The sequence below is a fragment of the Heterocephalus glaber genome, unplaced genomic scaffold (genome assembly GCF_053883595.1).
Source record: "Heterocephalus glaber isolate CG9 unplaced genomic scaffold, H.glaber_assembly_v1.0 deba00001610, whole genome shotgun sequence".
Taxonomy (NCBI): Eukaryota; Metazoa; Chordata; class Mammalia; order Rodentia; family Bathyergidae; genus Heterocephalus; species Heterocephalus glaber.
The window spans coordinates 35,956,213-35,976,077 of NW_028258381.1; the positions used below are offsets into that span (position 1 = coordinate 35,956,213).

Sequence of the window (19,865 nt, forward strand, 5' to 3'; positions counted from 1 at the left end):
AGGGACAGGACTACAGTCCCAGGGAAAGGGACAATGCTGACCAAATGGAAGCAGAAACAGGAGACCTCCCAAAGGACGCTGTCACTCCTTGTGGCTACGCAGTGCCTCCCTCTGGGCAGTATCCACAAAGAGCACCCTGGCTGGCAGAGTGCCCCTTCCAGAGGGAACCAAGGACTCCTGCAAAAAAAGGAGACCCTGGCTCGCGAGTTTCTCTGAAGTCCAAGGTGATTTTTTAAAGTTGCAAGTATAAAATAGTCCTCTACATACGCTGTCAATATGCCACTCCTTTTTTCCTTTTTGGGAAAGGGGCCTCTGCACTGAGCTATATCCCCAGCCCTTTTAAAATTTTTATTTTTCAGACAAGGTCTTACTAAATAAGTTACTCAGGCAGGGCTCCAACTTGCGATTGTCCTGCCTCAGCCTCCCAGAGAGCTGGGATGACAGCCGTGTGTTACCAGACCTGCCTCCCAGTACTCCACTCATGAAAACATGGACTGGTGCCACGACATCTGATGTCACCACATGAGTATTTTTTCCGGGGGTCGAACTCGGGACCTTTCGCTTTCGAGGCAAGCGGTGGCACCACTGAGCTAAATCCCCAGCCCAGCACATGAGTATTTTTAAAAAGGGAGTCATGTTCTGGGCACTTTCTGTGGCTCCCTTCATCTCAGAAAGGAAGCGGCAATCTGCGTGGTTCTCAGATGAGGAAACTGAGGCTTGGGGGAGAGATGCTGACTGCCCAAAGTCATCAAAACAGCAAAGGATAGACTCCACCTAAGCTCCAAAGTTCTGACTCCTCACATACAGAAACCAAGAAACGGAATTTTCTTAGATACTTCTTGTTTTGCAATACAATTAAAAGAATAAAAAGTGCATTGCAGGATTTCACCATGCACATGTTCAAACCAATGGCATAACTGGCCGTTTGATTTTTTTCAATTGGCAAATTACTGTATTGGTCAGGGATTTAAATGGTGCCACTGCCTGCCTCACAAGCTCAAGGTCCCCAGTTTGCTCCCTGGTACCACAAAATCAAAACCAAAAACAAAACAAAACAAGTTACACTGTATTGTGGCAACAAGCGTTCACAATTCTGAACCTCAGCTCTGCTAGGCCAGAGGGGCCTGCGTGAAGCCCACGCCTGTGTCCTGGGAGCTGCAGATCAGGCCCACGTGCAGGGGAAGGGTCTTCCACACCAGGCCACAACAATACGTGGTGACATCAGCATGACCTGCTCAGAGGTAGCCTGTGTGCTGTGAACCTCCCAGTCACCAACAAACACTTAGGAAGCCCTGAAGTGTCAGGCCCTGGACAGGCCGAGGACAGAGACGGAGACCACTCCTCACAGAAGACAGGGCTGGCCATCGAGCTGCAGAAGCCGATCAACAGTGGAGGCCGAGCCGCACTGGGGAGGGGACGTGGGGCAGGTGTGACAGGCAGGCTGGGGTGCTCCATGTGATGGGGCAGAGGGAGAGGGAGGTGGGGCAGCTCTGCAAGGCTTCCACAGTCCATCACCCTCCCTCTCCCTTCCCACTGCCCTCCCTGCCCTTGCCAGACACCCCCGGGAGGAGAAGCAGGAGGGACACTGTCACCAATGGGCTGGGGACCCAAGGGCAGCACCGGCACCCCTGAGTAGCTGGGAGAACTCCTTCCCAGGTCATGTGGAAGTTATAGCTTATACCTCGAGGACAAACTGCTGTATTTTAATACACCAGAGTATCAACGTGGTTATCTTCGTGCTGTTCTACTTGTGAAATTCACATTGAACACAGAATCTGAGTTTTGATGAGGCAAGGCCAAGTTAGTATCATCCCCCCAGCTTTTTGGGCAGTACTGGGAAATGAACCCAGCGCCTTCACAAGCACTGAGCTACAATCCCCAAACCCTCCTACCTTTTGAGATTTTTTTTGACAAGGTCTTGGTAAGTTGCTAAGTTACCCAGACTGGACTTGAACTTGGGATCCTCCTGCCTCAGCCTCCCATGGGAACCTCAGTCCTCCATGGGAGTGGAGCAGAGCAGCTGAAGGCCAGAGCTGTGTACAAAGCCACAGGGACCTACCTTAGAGACCTCTGTACTAGCCCAGATAAAACTCCAAATGAAACAGAGCAGCCTACCAATCAGAATTGGAAAAAAGCCTTTTATTTGGTTTAAGCCTGGCCCTTCAGGAGCACATTCCATTCACTCCTGGGAAAAGAGTCAAAAACATGAGAAACAGATTTAGTGGTAAGCCCTGGTCCCGAGCACACAAATCAGAACAGCCAGGCCTGGTGGCCCACACTTCTAATCCCAGCACTCTGGGAGGCTGGGGCAGGAGGATCCCAAGTTGGAGGCCAGCTTGGGCAACAGTAACTTATTAAGACGTTGTCTCAAAATAAAAAATAAAAAAGAGCTAGGGGTACAGCTCAGTGTGAAGGCCCTAGGTTCAATCCCCAGTACTGCAAGAAAGAAGAAAAAGATGTTACTCTTCAACTGGGGATACTGAGTCAGGCACTTCACAGTCTACAGATGGCTTTCCAACTACCTCTGCTGCCTCAGATACCTGTGTCTAAATAGACTTTAATGGTACGAGGGAGAAATTACCCATTTGGGGGAACTGGGTCATAAAACACATTAATAAACCTGAATAACTACTCAGGGAGAAGCCAGGTTTCAGCATGTTACAGGATACACTAAACTGGTTTAATTGTTATGTAAATTGCACCCTCAGTCCCACCAATTTATCCCCGATGGCCTATTCATCAGCACAGTTTTCTCTGAAATAAAAACTGAGCCAGCTGTGGTTTCACTGATGCACCCTGCATTGCAAAGCCCAGCCCAGACCTCCCCCCCCCCCAAGTGTCTGTGCCCAAGCACCAGGGGGCCTCACAAGAGCGCGGGAGGGCGCAACCTCAAAGCAATGGGAGGGGTCCTGACCTCCCTGAGCTTGGCTAGGTGCCCCCTTGCTCAGGGTCTACTCTATAGACCCGGTATCTGTGCGCCGGGTCTCCCATGTGGAGAAGCAGAAACCTGTGGGTTTCAGCTTTAATTTTTACGCAGAAAGGTCAATGAAATTCAGTTAGCAGCTGAGGGACTTTTGTCACAGCATTTAAGCAGGGTGGGAGCAGACCAAAGCCCATGCAAAGCCCTCATCCAGAAAGGGGACAAAAAGAGACCAGGACACCAAACCCAGCAGTCAGGCTGTGAGGTGGGGCGGCTTGCTGGCCTCCAGGGTCCAGGTCCCCAGTACGGCCCTGGGAGGAAAGACCTCTTGCCCTAGTAAGGCTCTACTGCTGCGACCGGCCTCGGACAGGGTGTGAGACGATCTCTGACATTTTCCATTAGGAAGATGATGCCGAGAACTGCAAAATGCATCAAGGTGGATGCTGGGGCTCCACTACGCTGAGATGTGGAAAGGCTCCTTGGGAGCGGGAATCACAGCCTCGGGTGGGCTGGGAGGCAGTGTGAAGACACAGCCAGGGCCAGCACTTTCACCTCCCAGTCACCGGAGAGGTGCGCTTTCAGTCCTTTACCTGCCAGGGTCCGGATCTCCAGCACTTGTAAACAATGCAAATAAGCAGTTTTGGGAAAGTCCTTGCCATGGACTTAAAACAAAAAGAGACAGAAGAGCTGGGGCTGAGTGGTGCACACCTGTGACACAGCAGTCTGGGAGGCTGAGGCGAACAATCCCAAATTCTACCCCAGCCTAGGCAACTGCAGGGACTTACTGAGACCCTGAAAAGGCCCTGGGTTCAATCCCCAGGACTGCAAAAGCAACACAACACAAAACTGAACAAAACTTAAATGGATACATGGGCTGGGGCTGGCTGCCCTGTAAAAAGGAAAGGTGGGCGAAGAGGAGGTGAGAGGATCTGGCAGGGGTGGAGCACGAGGCAGTCTCTGTGCAGAGCTCCAGCCTGCAGAGAGAAGCTCAGAGTGGACGGTGGCCGTGGGTGCACACAGTTGGAGGCACACAGGCCACCCTCGGAGACTGGTCTGGCAAAGCCCTTGGCAGGCCCCACACACAGGCTGCACCCCGACTGACAGAGGACCAGGCAGCTGCCCGGCACCCTTGGCCACCTGCTTCTTGGCCTCCCAGTTTCTGAAACAGGGACACTGGCCCAGTGATCCTGCCTGTGAGAGGCTCCAAGTCCCACCATCAGCTGAGCCTGAAGCCGGCTGGGAACTGCAGGAGTCTCAAGTATTTCATGAAGGAGAAAGTAGTAACTTTCCAGGCACACACAGGCTTTTTCCTACCGTGTTTGCGTTTCCTGCAGGTACACTGATGGGGACCATGTCCCTCATGGGCCGAATACTGTGTGACGTGCCCAATGAAACCCTAGTTCTGGCACTCTGTGAAGCTCCCAGCAGGCTGAGACACCCTTTCCATTTTTTTTTTGGTACCGGGGAGCCAACTCAGGACCTTGCATTTTCAAGGCAGGCACCGGATCCACTGAGTTAAATCCCTGGCCCTCCCTTTCCATTTTCACATGGTCACAAAATTCCAAGAGATGTGGATAAATTGCTCCCTAAACTCTGGAGGGACATCCAGTTGTCTACCTGGCATCCTGAATTTGTGGGACATTATCCCCGGCCTGGGGCTTTCTCAACATGGTCTGGTTTCAATATTCAAGTTTCTCCCTTTGCCAAAGACAATGAAAACAATTCCCGGTTCTGCTCTGTTCCCAAGTCTAAGATGAATCAAAGCCACCCATGCCTCCCAGGCACCTGGAACTGCATTCACTTTCTTTCCTTAGCATGGCAGGTCCAGCCTGTGGGAGGGTACCCATGCAAGCTGAGGGGCTTGGGACGCTGCCTCCCTTACCCTGAGTGAAGCCACTGGTCCTGCAGAAACAGGTTCTCATCTTGGCTTTGGAGCCACTGACTTCACTCAGCCAGCATGTCACTAACCCACCCCGCCAGAGGTCCCGTCACCCTTCAGGTCTGGGGGAGCCTGGTCAGGAGCCGCCTCCACCGCCATGCCCTCCCGTTTCTGGGTCTGCAAGGCCTCCAACAGTATGGCCCAGGTGAACTCACACCTCTCCCCTCCTGCGGGCTGATGAGGCCTCCTTACTGGGGCCGTTGGCCCCTCTGATCATCCCACCTTGTCGGGTGGGGGCCCGGCTCCCCTCATTACCAACTCCTACTGGTGGTCGAAATCCCATCTGAAGTTCCACTCCCCAAACACACTCTGTTCAGCCCAGCACAGAGGCTGAGAGCTCAGGAGGTATGAGCTACGCGAGGTCCTGGGACAGGGTAAAGGGACCCAACCCGACCGAGGGGGCAGGCAGGCCTGGCTGGGCTGCACTCGACCTGACCCTAGAGGGAGGTGGTAGCCTTTCCATCAGAGCACGGGGAGGAAAGCAGGGGTAGAGTGTGCAGGACCCTGTGAGGACCAGAGCCTGGAAACCTGGTGTGAGGTCACAGCAGCCACTCAGCCTGACAGTGTCACCAGGGCGCAATCTCTCCAGACAAGGTGAGAGTGTAAACAGTACAATGACAAAGATTGTGTGACACTACTTATGTAAATTAAAAACCCACACAAAACTAAACAACGCAGCTGTTCCTAGACATCTCTGTGTGTAAAGCATGAGGCGGGACCAGAGGCCATCCCTCTGCCACTGGAGAGGAAGGAAGCCAAGGACCTCAGCTGGCCTGCAAAGCGCTGTTTCTTTGACTTTAAAAAAGGGTTTGAAGCTGGGTGTGGTGGCACACACTTGTAATCCCAGCTACTCGGGAGGCTGGGGCAGGAGGAGTGAAAGCTGGTGAGACTCTGCCCCCAAATAAAAAAGGGCTGGGGAAGTAGCTCAGAGTGAAGGTCCTGAGTTTGATACCCAGGGCAGACAGAAGAGGGGAGGGGCAGGGCTTTAAAAATGGCGAAATGCAAATGAGCAGCACAGCATCCACTCTGCATGGGCATGCAGTGCTTGTTCAATTATCCTTTGCATCTCTGTTTTTAAATGGCTTCAAAATGCGTATGAATTACATAATTCTGTGCTTCCCCGGCTTTCTCTCTCTTTTCTGGTTCTGCCTTCCGCCTCCCATGTTACTCCCGAGAGCTCAGGGTAAACCCGAGTTTGCTTTTTCAAGTCCCCTGTACTTTGAACTCCCCTTCTCTGGGCAAACAGCTCAGGAAAGCATGAGGAAACAAATGCCCGCCACTCTGCCCTGATCATACAAGCTTCAGACCCAGGGGGAGCGGGAGACCTGGAGACACATCAGCCAGCAAGGAATTCGACCTTCCTGCCCTTGTCAGCTGACCGCAGCCCGGGGGGGGGGGACACGACGACGGGGACAGTCCTGCCTGTGATCTGCTCCTGAGCACTGCAACATGTCCCGTCCCCTGGAACAGGTCTTGTGACCCCCACACAAAAGCCTCTGAATGGATGCAGGCCCTCAGTCCCATGGATGCCACAGTGACAGTGATGAGGACAGCTGCAGAGATGCAGTGGGTGTGGGGTGGGGTTACTAGGCACACTCTATGAACCAGACACTGAGGTGAGTACTAACCTATTCCTAACTCCTAACTCCCTCGGAAACGGCTGAGGTTGGGCCTCTGGCCAAGGGCGCCCTAATCTAAGCCAGATCTTTTTTAAAAAGCTAAGCAAATTAACCTCCAATCACTTCCCAGCTTATTTCTGCATTCAGAGCTCTCCTATTTGTTTATTCATTCTGCCAATAGTTATCGACAGAGACCCAACTCTGGGCCAAGCATGCTGCTGTGTGCTGGGGTTCCAACAGCAAACAATAAAGTATGGCCATCATCCTCAGGGTGCATCAGGCAAGTGTAAGTGCAGCCACCAGCACAACAATTACAGGCTGGCCAGACACCAAGGAAGACCTCCCGAGGGAGTGCCCCCCTCTCCCCTCCTGGGCATCTCACTCTGGTACCCAGTCTGCTGTCTTCAACTCCTGGGCTCAAGCCATCTCCTCCTCAGCCTCCGAGAGGCTGGACTACAGGTGCACACCAACACATCCACCTAGGAAGAGCCTTTGAGAGTCAAAGCTATCTTCCCTTTGAAACACTGCCATTCCCATTCCTGCAGCTAACAGTGGGAAGGAAGCCCTTATCGTGGTATTTATTCAATGTTACTTGGAGGTGCTAACGATTCAACAAGACAACAAAAAGAGCTGAGATACAAAAAAGTAAAAAGGAGACAAAATAATCATTGTGTGTACATAAAGGTTATGATCCAGGCAATGCCAGCCCCTGATAGAAATACTGTTGCTAGAAAAGGTAAACAGACTACACGGACACAAAGCGTCTTACCCCAGTGCTGAGTCTCCAACTTCTTGCTTACTAATTACACAAGGAGGAACAATAACTAGTGAGAAAGCCCTGGCAACACCTAAAATCAGGCACGGAAACTGTGTTATGGGGGGGTGGGGAGGGGTGGGCAGGCATCCCCGTTCTGGATTTCAACCAAAGATGCTTAACCTGACCCTAATCAGAACTGTATCAAATCAGACAAACCTAAATTGAGAGACATGCTATACAATACCCCTCCTGTTTTCTTTAAGAATGCCAAGGTCAGGTGAAGACCCAGAAAGGCTGATAACTGCTTCAGGTCAAGGAGACCAGAGGGGCAGGACAACAAATGCAACACTCCATCCCCAGCTGGGCCCTCTATCGGGACAATGGCTCTGAAGGAGGCCCTTAGCACAAGTGACAAAATTGGCATTCGGACTGTATGTCAGGTGACAGCACCCTGCCAATGTCAAATTTCCCCAAATTAATAACAAGATGAGTTATACAGAGTATCCTTGATGACGAAATATATACAGCAATATTAAGGAAAAAAGGGGCATGATATATACAATTCACTCGCAAGACACAAATAGAAAATGCTGAAATCAATATGGCAGTGTGTTAAAAATGGACAAATCTGGGCAAAGGGCTTATAGGTGTTACTGGTACTAATCTAGCAACTTTCTTGGAAGCTTGAAAAATTTCTTTTTCAAAATGTAAAATTTTAAAAATAGATGAGTATTATAAACTCAGACCAAATACACACACACACACACACACACACACACACATGGAGCCTGCTTTCTCAAAACATAAACACTAACCCTTTAGAAAATAATGAAAAAAGATCCATTCATCTCCTTAAAAAATATATATATGAAAAATTAAAGAATTAAACATGATGAGAAAAGTAAAGCTCTGTACAAAGGAAGCCAGCGATGGTGGGGTGCTGCGGGGCCTCAGAGGCGGCCTGAGACCACAGTGGGCTCTGCTCCTGCCCAGCGCGAGGCAGCAAACAGCCCAGGCAGCAGATGGGGTTGCTCTGCTGGGCTCCAATAAAACTTTATTTACAAACACAGCCAGCTGGCAGGCTTTGGCCCTCTTCCTGGGCACACGGTCCTGCTCTGGAAGGGCTAGGGGCTGAGCTCTGGTCATTGGCACGAGCGGTAGTGAGATCTACCACCTCCAGACTTGCCCCAACGCCCCTAGGACCCGCCCTGTCACCTCCCGCCAGTCCAAAGAGCCAAGCTGCGGCTGGGCAGTCCGGACAGTGTCAGATCTGCCCCTAGGGCACTCACAGGCCACAGCCAGTATCCACCCCAGCACCATCAAGTGACCCGCCATGGCAGGTTGTCAGAGCCAAAGCACAGGTGCTGGGAGGGCCGTGTAGAGAAGTGCCACCTAGTGTGACCATCCACGGCTGTGAGGACAGCAGGTGGGGCAGGAGATGCAGCACACCTGCCTGTCTACAGAGGGACCCCAATAACCGCAAGAGCAACATATCTGGGAGCTGCACATGTGTGTAATCGTGATCACCAAGGTGCACTGCAACTTGATTTTCAGAAATGTCCCCTAACAGCCTAGGCCTCCTCTGTTCCCATAGGAACCATTTCATGGAGGCTTTATCTGCTCCTCTGGCTTCAAGAAACAGGACAAGAGAGGGCAAGTGGGAGGGATGGGGAGGGCTGTCCTCCACTCAGCCTCCTGCCTCAGCCTCCCAGAATGCTGGGGTCAGAGGCTGAGCCACCACGCCTGACTCACATGAGAGCCTCTCCTGCAGCCCAGCACAGCTGTCAGCCTCGTGCTCCGGACTGGCCTCACCTCCCACCACACAACAGAAAACCCTACCTTACGCTCAGTGATCCAGGTAAACCGAGGTGGCGGCAGCGTGCCCAGCACCTGAAGATTTGCAGGTCCAAAAATGCATCAAGGATCCCAGTGGCAGTCGGGGCTACTCCAATGTAACTTAGAACTCAGATGGAAGCTGGGAGTGCTGGTGCACACCTGTGATCCCAGCACTCTGGGAGGCTGAGGCAGGAGCATCAATCGATATTTCAAGCCTAACCCATGCGGTTTAGTAACATAATCAGACCCTGTCTCAAAAAAATAAAAAAGGGTTTGGGATGTAGCTCAGTGAGAAGGCCCTGGGTTCAATTTCCAGTACCATAAAGAACAACAACAAGAGACCTAGAATGGAATAAAAATCTCAGTCCCTCAGTCACATCAGCTGTTTTTCAAAAGCTAGGCAGCCCCACCGAGCCATGGCTGCCCCACTGAAGGCAGCTGCAGGGCTCCCCACAGTACTGCAGGGGCAGATGGGGCCTGGGAAACCTGTCCACACCATGAACAGAGGCACAGACTCCCCTACACAGGGTGAGAGCGGGCAGCAAGCTGCCTAGCAGGCTGTGGCCCTGTGCACTCCCAGCCAGAGCAAGCTGGATACTCCTGGGGGAAGATGTTTTCCTCAGCTGCGATGAGTCACCGTCACGTTCCCCAGGCAGGGACACAGGGACGTACCTGCCAGGAGGCCAGACAGGGACCCCTTTCCAGTGCAGCTCCCTCTTCTGGCCTCTGGGCCACACCCAGCACACCTTCAGCCACAGGCCAGCTTCCAGCTCTGAAGAACTCCTCAGTATACAAATCACTCCACCCACAGGAGGCTCCTCAGGTCGTGGTCTGGAGTCAAGGTACAGAAGGCTTTCTAGTCCCAGTGCCCTGTGCACACCTCCGAGGCAGACTCACTAGCTCCCTCCATCACCAGCACAAAAACCTGACAGAGGCCACCAAGGAAAATGCTGTGCACAACTCCTCGGGGAAGCTGTGATGTTACTTTTCTGTCTGGTGGGACTGGGGATTGAACCTAAGCCCTTCATACTGAGGTACATCCCCAGCCCTTTTAAATTTTTAAAAATTTGGGACAAGGTCTTGCTAAGTTGCTAAGTTGCCCAGCCTGGGCTTAAATATGCGATCCTCTTGCCTCAGCCTCCCAGAGTGCTGGGATCACAGGAGTGTGCCACCATGCCTGGCATGTGAAGTTATTTTTTGAATCCTAAATGCCACCAACCCTGGCCCAAGACCCAGAATATTTGTGAGCTGCATCAATGCTCACCAGGGGAGGAGCTGGGAAGGCCCCTCCATCTCCACAGTGTGCCCTTGTGTGTGAAACCCTTCATCTCTGTGACACAGCCACAAACTGAAAGCCCTTCTGGAACAGGTACAGGAGCAGTTTTATCCACTATGTAACACTGATTACGGGGGTGGGGACACACACACACACACACACACACACACACACACACACACACAGAGAGAGAGAGAGAGAGAGAGAGAGAGAGAGAGAGAGAGAGAGAGAGAGAGAGAGAGAGAGAAAGTTCCTCCAGAGATTCACACCTGATTGGAGCGGGAGAAAATGCATTTTCATTGAAAACCCCAAATAATGGTGACTGTTTGCACACACGCATCCCGCTGTGCTGCTGACCTCACTGGAGGCCTGGTGGGGGGTGCCCCCCCCCACTTACAGAAGAGGGCACCACAGTCGAAGAACCAAGGTGCACTGCCTGTCCCTGAAACCACAGCCAGCCAGATCATGCCACAAGACGCTAATGAGGCCAGGGATGGAATTACAGACCTTCAAAATTTTCTATAAAAATGTATTTTGCTGTGAACCTAAAACTGGCCGAAGAAATCTACTTAAAAATATGTTGTGTCACAGAACCTTTAAGAGATCTTAAAGGAAGGGATGCATTTAAAACTCTGTTCCTATATAAGACTTGCTTTTTTTGGTTTGTTTTGTTTTGTATTTTTTTTGTTTGGTTGGTTTTTTTTTTTTTGGTACTGGCGATCGAACTCTGGTTCTTGTGCTTGCGCAGTAGGCAGCGAAACCACTGAGCTAAATCCCCGGCCCTGTTTTGTTTTGTATTTTTGAGCCAGGGTCTTGCTATGTAGATCAGGCAGGCCTTGAACTCACAGTGATCCTCCTGCCTCTGCCTCCCCAGTGCTGGGATCATGGGCACGCACTACCACAGCCGGCATGACTTGCATTTTAAACAATTACAATTTACGGGGCTCAGGTTTAATTACAAGTGAACCTAAGGTTGAAACAGACTCTTCTTTGCGCCATAGGACACAGGGACCAGGGCTGCAAGCGGTCAGTATTCACCCACAGCAAATTCGCCACACCAGACTGCTGCGTGGGATGAAAGGGTTACTCATGGGGCAGGACAGAGTGAGGGACAGAAAACCCACGGTGCAGTGCAGACTCCACGCTGCTGGGAGTCCCTGAGAAGCCAAAAACATCCTGGGCTGGGTGAGGCCCCTGGAATGCTCCGCAGCCCGGGCTCCCTGTCAGCCCAAAACACACACCAAAGGAGGAGCACTCCTAAGAGTCCCACTGTCTATTAAACCAGACATTGAGGAGTTTTACCACAAAAAGGAATACCTTTGTTTGAAATTTCTGTCTTGTTTTGAGAAATATAGAATATTTCCATTAAAAAGTTATTTTTGAAACAGGTTTGTTTCTGCTATTTTTGAGGTTGATGAATAATTAATTTCTAATTTCTCCTATGGTAAACATCCACAGTTACATCCTTCATAAGCTAAAGTGCTTTGGGGTCCCCTGAGGGTATCTGAGGCCCTGAGACCAAAACATCCATGAAGTGCTGTATAAACAAAGCGGGTCCAATGTGATTCTGCCCAGGAGAGAACCCACCTTTCAGCACCTGAGTGTGTGGGCCGAGGACCCTCAGCAACACTGGGGTTAACTCGGAGGTCGCTGGGGAGCTGCAGCATTTCCGAGGTGGGCAGCAGCCTGGTCTGAGCTCAGCTCTGCAGTACTGAGGAAGAACAAGTCATGCCCCAGAAGGCAAGCGAAGGCAGGGCAGGCCCCAGGAGAGCCTCAGTGCAGTACACACATCTGGGGGCTAACGAGAGCCCTAACAGATCAGGTGCAAACGCCCACCTCTGTTCTTCCTGTCTACTGACCACTGTGACTGCCAGAAACCCTCCTAGGACACAGGGCTGCACATCTGCACGCAGCTGGAACTGTTTTGTCTAAGGAAAGCAAAACAAGCACTAAGCCATGGTCACAGGGAAAGCACCATCGACATCTAGAAACAGGAGAAGCCAGGCCCATGCCAGCTCCTGGGGCCTGGCTGTCCTGGACTCCCAGCAACCATGACACACGGCCTCAGTTTCTCTATAAACTCACAAACCACACACACACACACACACACGCACGCACGCACGCACGCACGCAGGCACGCAATCTCCATTTTACTTTCTCCTTAATCAACCAGCATCATTTTACCAGGAAACCAAAAGCTCCTGAAAAGGGACTGTAGCAATGAAAAGTTAACTACAAAATCTCCCAACAAGTCACAATGCAAGGGCCTGGTTCCAGGAAATCAAAGTAAAAGCATTTTTATATAATCCCTCATTTTAATATGAAATGCTTTAAATGTAGGGTAATTATGAAAATGAGACACTGCTGCAATCTGAGTTGTCATTAATTTAGCAAGTTTATCCCCTGACATTCACAAGATGCGAAAACAGCAAATAGTAAATTACTCTATATCCAAATCCAATGTCTTAGCTTCAATTCAAAATATAATTTTAAACATAGCTATGTCTTCTTCCAAAATATTAAATATGTACCCCATTAAGACACTACATTATATATTTTTAGCTCCTACAAACCCTATTCCTCCCTCAATATGAAAAAGGTTTCCACACATTGATTATACATTCAGTTCAACACAAACTACATAATAAAATCCTTCCCATACATCAATTAAAATTCTATATAAACATTTGTTACGTGAGTGACAAACCCATCCCAATGTGATCTAGATACTAGAAGGTGGCTCATATTTTTAACACGAGTTCAGTGTACCACCACCCAATTTGCTGTATCCACAAAGCTTTTTTTTTAATAGTTTATGTTTTTATTACTACATTTGCAGGACACAATGATTAGATTTATTGTGGGGAGTTTGTTCATGTACATAACACATCTTTTTCTTGTGTGTGTGTGGTGCTGGGGATTGGACTCAGGGCCTCAAGCATACTTCAACTTTTGATCCTCCTGCCTCAGCCTCCTGGGCAGCTGGGATTACAGTCGCCACCGCCTCCCCCCAAGCCCTACAAACCTTTCTAATGTAAATTTTTAAAGGGATGACAGACTAACCAAACACACCCCATGCACAACAACAGCCAACTAGCAAAAAACCAAATGAAGGTTTTACCTAAGAGATCCCTCGCTTCCCATTTGCAGAAAACTATCTAGACACAGCAGGACCCAACCAGAGCCACCTCTCCCTGATGCAGGTGCAGCTCCTGACCAGCCACACCTCCTCCACCATCGCACCATCCCTGCCAGGACCTCCTTCCTAGGTCTCTCACCTGGCAGCCTCTCCAGCCCCAGTGCTGTCCAATGCCTGTCTCTTCTGGTAAGGGGCCTCTGCAGCCCCTCAGCTGGCACAGACAGACAGACCCTCTCCTGTGCTGCCAGGTCCCTCCTTGTGATTGCAGGAGAGTGACAGGTCAACACCTTTCCTGTCACCAGTGACCCTACCACTCTCTTGTGGCTGGGGGACCCCAGGAGGAGAGGTGTGCTGTGACCGTCCCCAGACACTGGGCCAGGAACTTCTGTCTTCACTAAGTCCAGGGTACTTTCCAGTTAATTTCAAAAATAACATCAAACTAATAACTAGTTATATGACGATTAATTCACCAATGTGATACATTTCAACTGACCAGTTAGAAATAGCAATATGAAAGAGAAACTATGTTGTACATGTGTTTATTGGGTCTAAAATAATGTAGTAAAATGCTCTGGTGGTTAATGAATTAATTTTTGTTCCCCCCCCCCCTTTGGTTCTTGGAATTAAAACCAGGCACTCTGCACTGAACTACAACCCCAGCCCCTTTTATTTTTTAATTTTGAGATAGGGTCTTACCAAGTCACTAAGTTATAGGCTGGGCTCGAATTTGTAATCCTCCTGCCTCAGCCTCCCAGAGTGCTGGGATTATAAACATGTAGCACAATTCCCAGATAATTACTCTTTCATCATGGCACAAGTGCAAAAGCTGTGATCTCCAATACTGCCACTCACTGTACTTTGCAGCGGGTGGAGCCTGTCAGCACCATAATAAGTACCTGATGCCTGATGCCAGCAACCAGAGTGAACCACAGAAAGTACAGGTAACAAAGCCGGGTACTGCACATGCCTGAAATCCCAGCCCTCAGGAGGCTAAGGCAGAGGATCATTAAGAGAGGGCCATTTGGACTACATATTGAGTTCAAGGCCAGCCTGAACTACATTAAAAAAAAAAAGGTACAGGGATCCAGCAACAACTGTCAGAAGCTGGAACCAACCAGACATTTTCATCTCCTGACAGACTCATGCAGTAACATTGATGAGGCAGCTCTGGCCAAAAAATCATAATCATCATCATCATCATCATCATCATCTTCATCAAACTGGAGTTTGATCAGCTCTCTGGGTCCAACAACCAATTTACAGGATGATGGAAGAGGGACAGAGTAAGCAGGCGTGCAGGATTCCAATCTGTAAGAGATGTGGGGATTCATACAGGACACATGCATGGCCCTGTCCCTTCAGTGAGAAAGTGCAGTGAGAACAGAAGGAGCCGGAAACACCAGGTTACGAGATACACCCGTCAGTCCCTGTGTCTGGACCTAATCCAGGGCAGCCTCTAACAAATACTCAGAGAAAGAAGAAAACCTGAGACAGAAGGGAAATCTGAAGGGAGTGGGCACTGCTGATAGGAGGAATTTAGTAGTATTTTTAGGTGTGATAATGACATTGTGGTTACTTTTTTTTTTTGGTACCAGGGATCAAACTTGGGACCTTGCCCTTGTGAGGCAGGCGGAGGCACCGCTATGCTAAATCCCCGGCCCCATTGTGGTTGCTTTTTAAAGAGGGATTCCTACCTGTCTGTGAAGTGCGTCTATGTAACTGGGCAACAGCCACAAGGCAGGAACAGTGGACACTGGGTTACAGGCATGTGGAAATGTTTTAAAAAAAAAGTAGCGCTGGGCATGGTAATCCCAACGCTAGGGAGGCTGAGGCAGGAGGGCTGCTGTGAGTTCAAGGCCAGCCTGGGCTACAGAGTGAGTGCAAAGATAGCCTGAACTACATAGTGAGACCCTGTCTCAAAAAACAAAAACAAAAGAACAAAGCAAAACCAAACAAACAAAAAAGTAATCAGCTGGGGTTGGTGGTGCACATCTATAGTCCCAGAATATTAGGAGGGTGAGTCAGGAGGATTGCTAGTTTGGGTCCAGCCATGGGCATCTTAGAGAGACCTGGATTCAAAATACAAAAATAAAATAATAAGGAGTGGGGATATAGCTAAGTGGAAAGGCCCCGGCCTTGGGTTAGATATACAATATCACCAGAAAAAGTAACCATGCTCACTACAGAAAATTTGGAAATTAGCAAAGTATAAAGTAAAAAAGACTCCCATAAATTTTACCACTCGAAGCTATAGCAAAGGGAAGTCTTGATTTTATTTCGACTACTGGAGTAAGCCAGACTCCCTACAAAGGACTTGGGAAAAGAGCTGCAGAAAAGGAGGAAGAGCAGAGAAGAAAAGGACTTCACGCTGGTCTTTCACGTTTAGCCAACACATCCAATGCAAATTTCACATCAGCTCCATTAAGAACCATGCGCACACACACACACACAGACACACACACACACACAGACACACACACACACACACCCTACATAACCAGAGGAAGCTGCCACTGTTAATTTAGGAAACTGACCCCAAGCTAGGTCATTGTTTTGTTCCTATGGAAGTTGCAAGTTCATTTAGTCATTAACTTGTTCATTCAACAAACACAACTCCATCATCACCTATGACCACCTGCACTGAGGCTGATTAAAGGTGATAGATTCTCTGCCAGCCTCAGGGAACTTAGGGTCTGGAAGAAACACTGCAATCCCACCAAGCCACCCCAGGAAGACGCAGAATCAGAACAGAGGCAGACTCCCTCCACCCACGTCAAATGCAGTGCCACACAAGAACAGTGCTGAGCGGTCACAGCTGTGATGATCAATCAAGGACTGTTTCCCCCTACCCATAATAAAAACATTGAAAATTTGGAAAGAGACACTTCTGACAAAAAATGGGGGTGAATGTTTGGTTTCCCTCCCGAGTGGGAGCTGCAGAGGGGGGTGTGTGGTGTGTGTAAATGTCACCCATGTGGCTGTCACATGTCCAAAGGGAGAGGAAGAGGTGGCTGAAGAGGTTTGCTCTGGGTCTCTGCATGGGGATCAACATAACGGAGTCAGAAACTGAAGCCACTGACCCCACACAGGTTCAAGCCAACAATTCCATGTAACAAGAGATCTCTCAGCCACAGCTGAGAAACTCAGCTTCGTATACTAATGGCAAAACTGGGTACCAAAACCTGAGAGAAGAGACACGCTAAGTATTGCCATTATTTTAGTCATTTAAAATACGCCATTATTACCTCTCTCAGGATGACAAAAACATAAGCATCCAATTTCCTTGCTCTGAATGCACTGAAATTTCTTGGTTATTTTCGAAGTGATTAGCTTGAGAAGCTCAAGCTCACCCGGAAACACAAGTTCACAGCACTCTGCCCGGCACATGCAACTACTTGGGTCCGAGCTTCCTAAGGAACAAAGAATTGGAGACCACTGAACTCGTGGACAGGCTCCAACACTTCCAACAGCACATGGCTTTCCTCCAGGAGGACCAATGCGGACATGCACTTGCTGGTTCTCCTTTGGCACAGTCGTCCCCTCCCGGGACAGTGTACATCTCTGCTGACACAGACTGCACTCAGAAGTGTGGCTGAAGTCCCATAAAGACGACATGCACGGTGCAGATCATGGTGTACACATATAAGGCACCAACTCAGTGAGCGGGCGGGCCAGGGACCCTGCCAGCTTGGCCAGTGCTCCACAATGCACCCCACCAAGCATGCCAGCTCCCTGGAGCGAAAATTCCAAGGCACCTTGTATGCCAACAACATTTCCTAAATAATAGACTCTGGACTGGCCAATTCAGATGATCAGAATCCTGTGGGTGCAAACTCACCTGAGTGCAGAGAAAACCCCTGGGTGAGAGAAAGCCTCATCTAAGATCCAGGGCGCTGGGGAGGTCCTAGACAGCAGCCCCTGAACATGGACAGAGGCAGGCACTTCCAGTCACATAAAGGGGCAGAGACAGGCCTTAGAGGCAGGAGGTGAGTGGGGGTGCGCTTGCCACTTCCTCACGGGGGAGACTGGCTGAGGATGTATCTGATGCCCAGAATGGGTGGGGGGAGCAGTGACATCATGGGACAGAAGAACTGCTACTCCCCAAGTCCTGACCTGAGCAGCGCACACCTTTCGGGTTTGGGACAGGAAGGTGCACTTTCCTTCTCACACCCTAACAGGAGTGAGTCACTCCTGAGGTGAAAACTATCCATGCCGCGTCTCACACACACCCAGACCCGGGAAGAGAAGCGGATGGACAGAAACACAAGGCCTGGGGGTGCACCCCAGCAAACACTCCCAGGACCCAAGGTGCTCATAAAAGCAACTAATAACACAGTCAGACACTCTTGAACGTGAGTGCCACTGAAGGAACCCAAATACTACAGAAGGGTTGGAGGCAATTACAGAGTAGAAAAAGAAAGTGCTGCAGAGGAAGTGAGTAATTAAACAGGCTTTCTCCCAGAGCACAGGCAGACCTCGAGGTCCTTACTAGCTAAGGCGAGGAAGAGCAGCCCAGAGCAGGGCCCGGGAGGGGACCTGCAGGCAGCCACAGAAGGGACGCTGCTCAGCTAGGCCGGGACACCATCCAGACCAGGCTGGGGACTCTAAGGGGGCTCACATGTGCTGGCCCTGGGCTCCCCACCTTCCTGTCCTCAGGATGTACTAAGGCAGGGCCCGTCCTGTCCTGGCCCCTCTCAGCCAAGCCTCTACATCCAGATCTGCCCCCAGCGCCTGGACTGCCAGCCAGGGACACCCACCCAGGGCTGCAGAGGACTCTACCTCCCAGGCGACACCCTCCCAGGCCTGATGCTCTATCCCAGGCACTCAGACTAGACAGGGCTGGGGCGGCCCACTGGTCCAAACTGGAGAGATGACCAATGGAAACCAAACTCTTGAGGTTTAGGGGTATAAAAACCCTGGGGTCCGGGCAGGGCAGGGGGTGGGGAGAATAAACTGAGACCCAGGTCTCTGCATGGAGTGACTCTGGGGCCTAAGCCTTCAGAAATCAGGATCAGGGGTGTGCCTGAAGGCCAGGTGAGGTTGGGGTTATGGTGACTGAGGGTGGGTCAGCACGATGAGATCAGGCTATCCCAAGACTTCAGGGCTGGGGGGCTGGGGTCAGGGCTGACCTGGAGATTCAGGCCACGAGGGTTCACCGCAAGACTCCCAGGGGTTCATTCTGGGAGTTTGGGGAGTTTAGGCCAGGTGGGGTGAGGAGTAGGGTGACCCAGGGTCCACTGGGCAGGGGCAGGGTGACTTGGGGGTTGAGGCCAGGTAGGATCCAGATAGTTCGGGGGGGGGGGGCGTCTAGCGGGGTGAGGATGACCCAGGGATTCAGGCCGGGTGGGATCAGGATGGGGGACCCTGAGGTTCATTCCAGGCGGGGTGGGGGTAACTCTGACAGTTCAGGCCAGGCAGGGCCAACCCCGGGCGGGTTTACACTCACTGGGGGGGCAGCTGCAGGGCGGGGGCGCCGCGCCTCTGGAAGGCCCCGTCCACGAAGACTCCGTTCTTGCCGAGGCAGCGCAGGTAGAAGTGCGGCTCCTGAAAGCTGAGCTGCAGGTGGCGCCGCGAGATGAAGCTGGACAGGCCCATGCTCAGGTCCACTGAGCCCTGCGACGAATTGCGGCCGATGGTGACGCTGGGCTGCCGCATGAGGAACTCGAACTCGCGGCCCTCAAGGCGCGCCAGCGCCGGCCCGGGGCTCTGCCGCACCGAGGCGGCCGCAGCGGCCACTAGGGCAGGCGGCGCACCCGCGATCGCGCCCTGCGTCCCTGGCGTCCCCGGCGGTGGCGGCGGCGGCCCGGGGGGCGCGGGCGGGGGCTGGGCGGGCGGCGGCGGTGGCGGCGGGGACGTGGCGGGCCCGGGCGGCGGCGGCGGCGGCGGCGGCGGGGACGCGGCGGGTCGGGTGACGGCGCACCGCGCAGGGCTACAGGGCGCCGAGCGCAGCGCCAGAAGGGCGCGGGCGCCGCTGTCCTCGCCGACTTCGGCCATGTTCGCGCAGCTCCGGTGGCGGCGCGGCGCGGGGCGGGGCGGGGCGGGGCGGGGAGGGGCGGGGCGGACAGGCTGGGGTGCGCGCGGAAACCCGGGCCGGGTTTTCGGAGCGGAGCCACTGCGCCCCGCCCGCCCTCCGCCCGCCCTCCGCCCGCCGCCTCCCCCCGCGTGGGTGCGAGGGAGGAATCTCGGGGCCAGCCTGGGTCCCGGATCCCCAGAGAGCGGGGAGAGGCGGAGGAGTTGCGCCGTTTCCTCAGCCCGGGGCTGGGTCCCCAGCCCAATCCTGGTGCTTCTCTAGGGCCCAGGGCGGTTTCCCTCTTGTGACCTGGGATGGGGCTTCGGAAGACACTGAGACCCAGCCCGGGTGTCCCTCTGAGCCTTTTTT

General features: G+C 51.8%; 1 protein-coding gene across 1 annotated transcript in view; it reads right to left on the bottom strand.

The window, feature by feature from the left end:
- Window positions 1-19,503, bottom strand: part of Foxk1 (forkhead box K1) — a 51,507-nt gene extending 32,004 nt beyond the window's left edge. Inside the window, exon 1 of the mRNA XM_004840408.3 lies at window positions 18,933-19,503. Within this exon, the coding sequence (XP_004840465.3) occupies window positions 18,933-19,480 (548 nt within the window). The 5' untranslated portion in view covers window positions 19,481-19,503. The remainder of the gene's footprint in view (window positions 1-18,932) is intronic.
- Window positions 19,504-19,865: the final 362 nt, after the last annotated feature.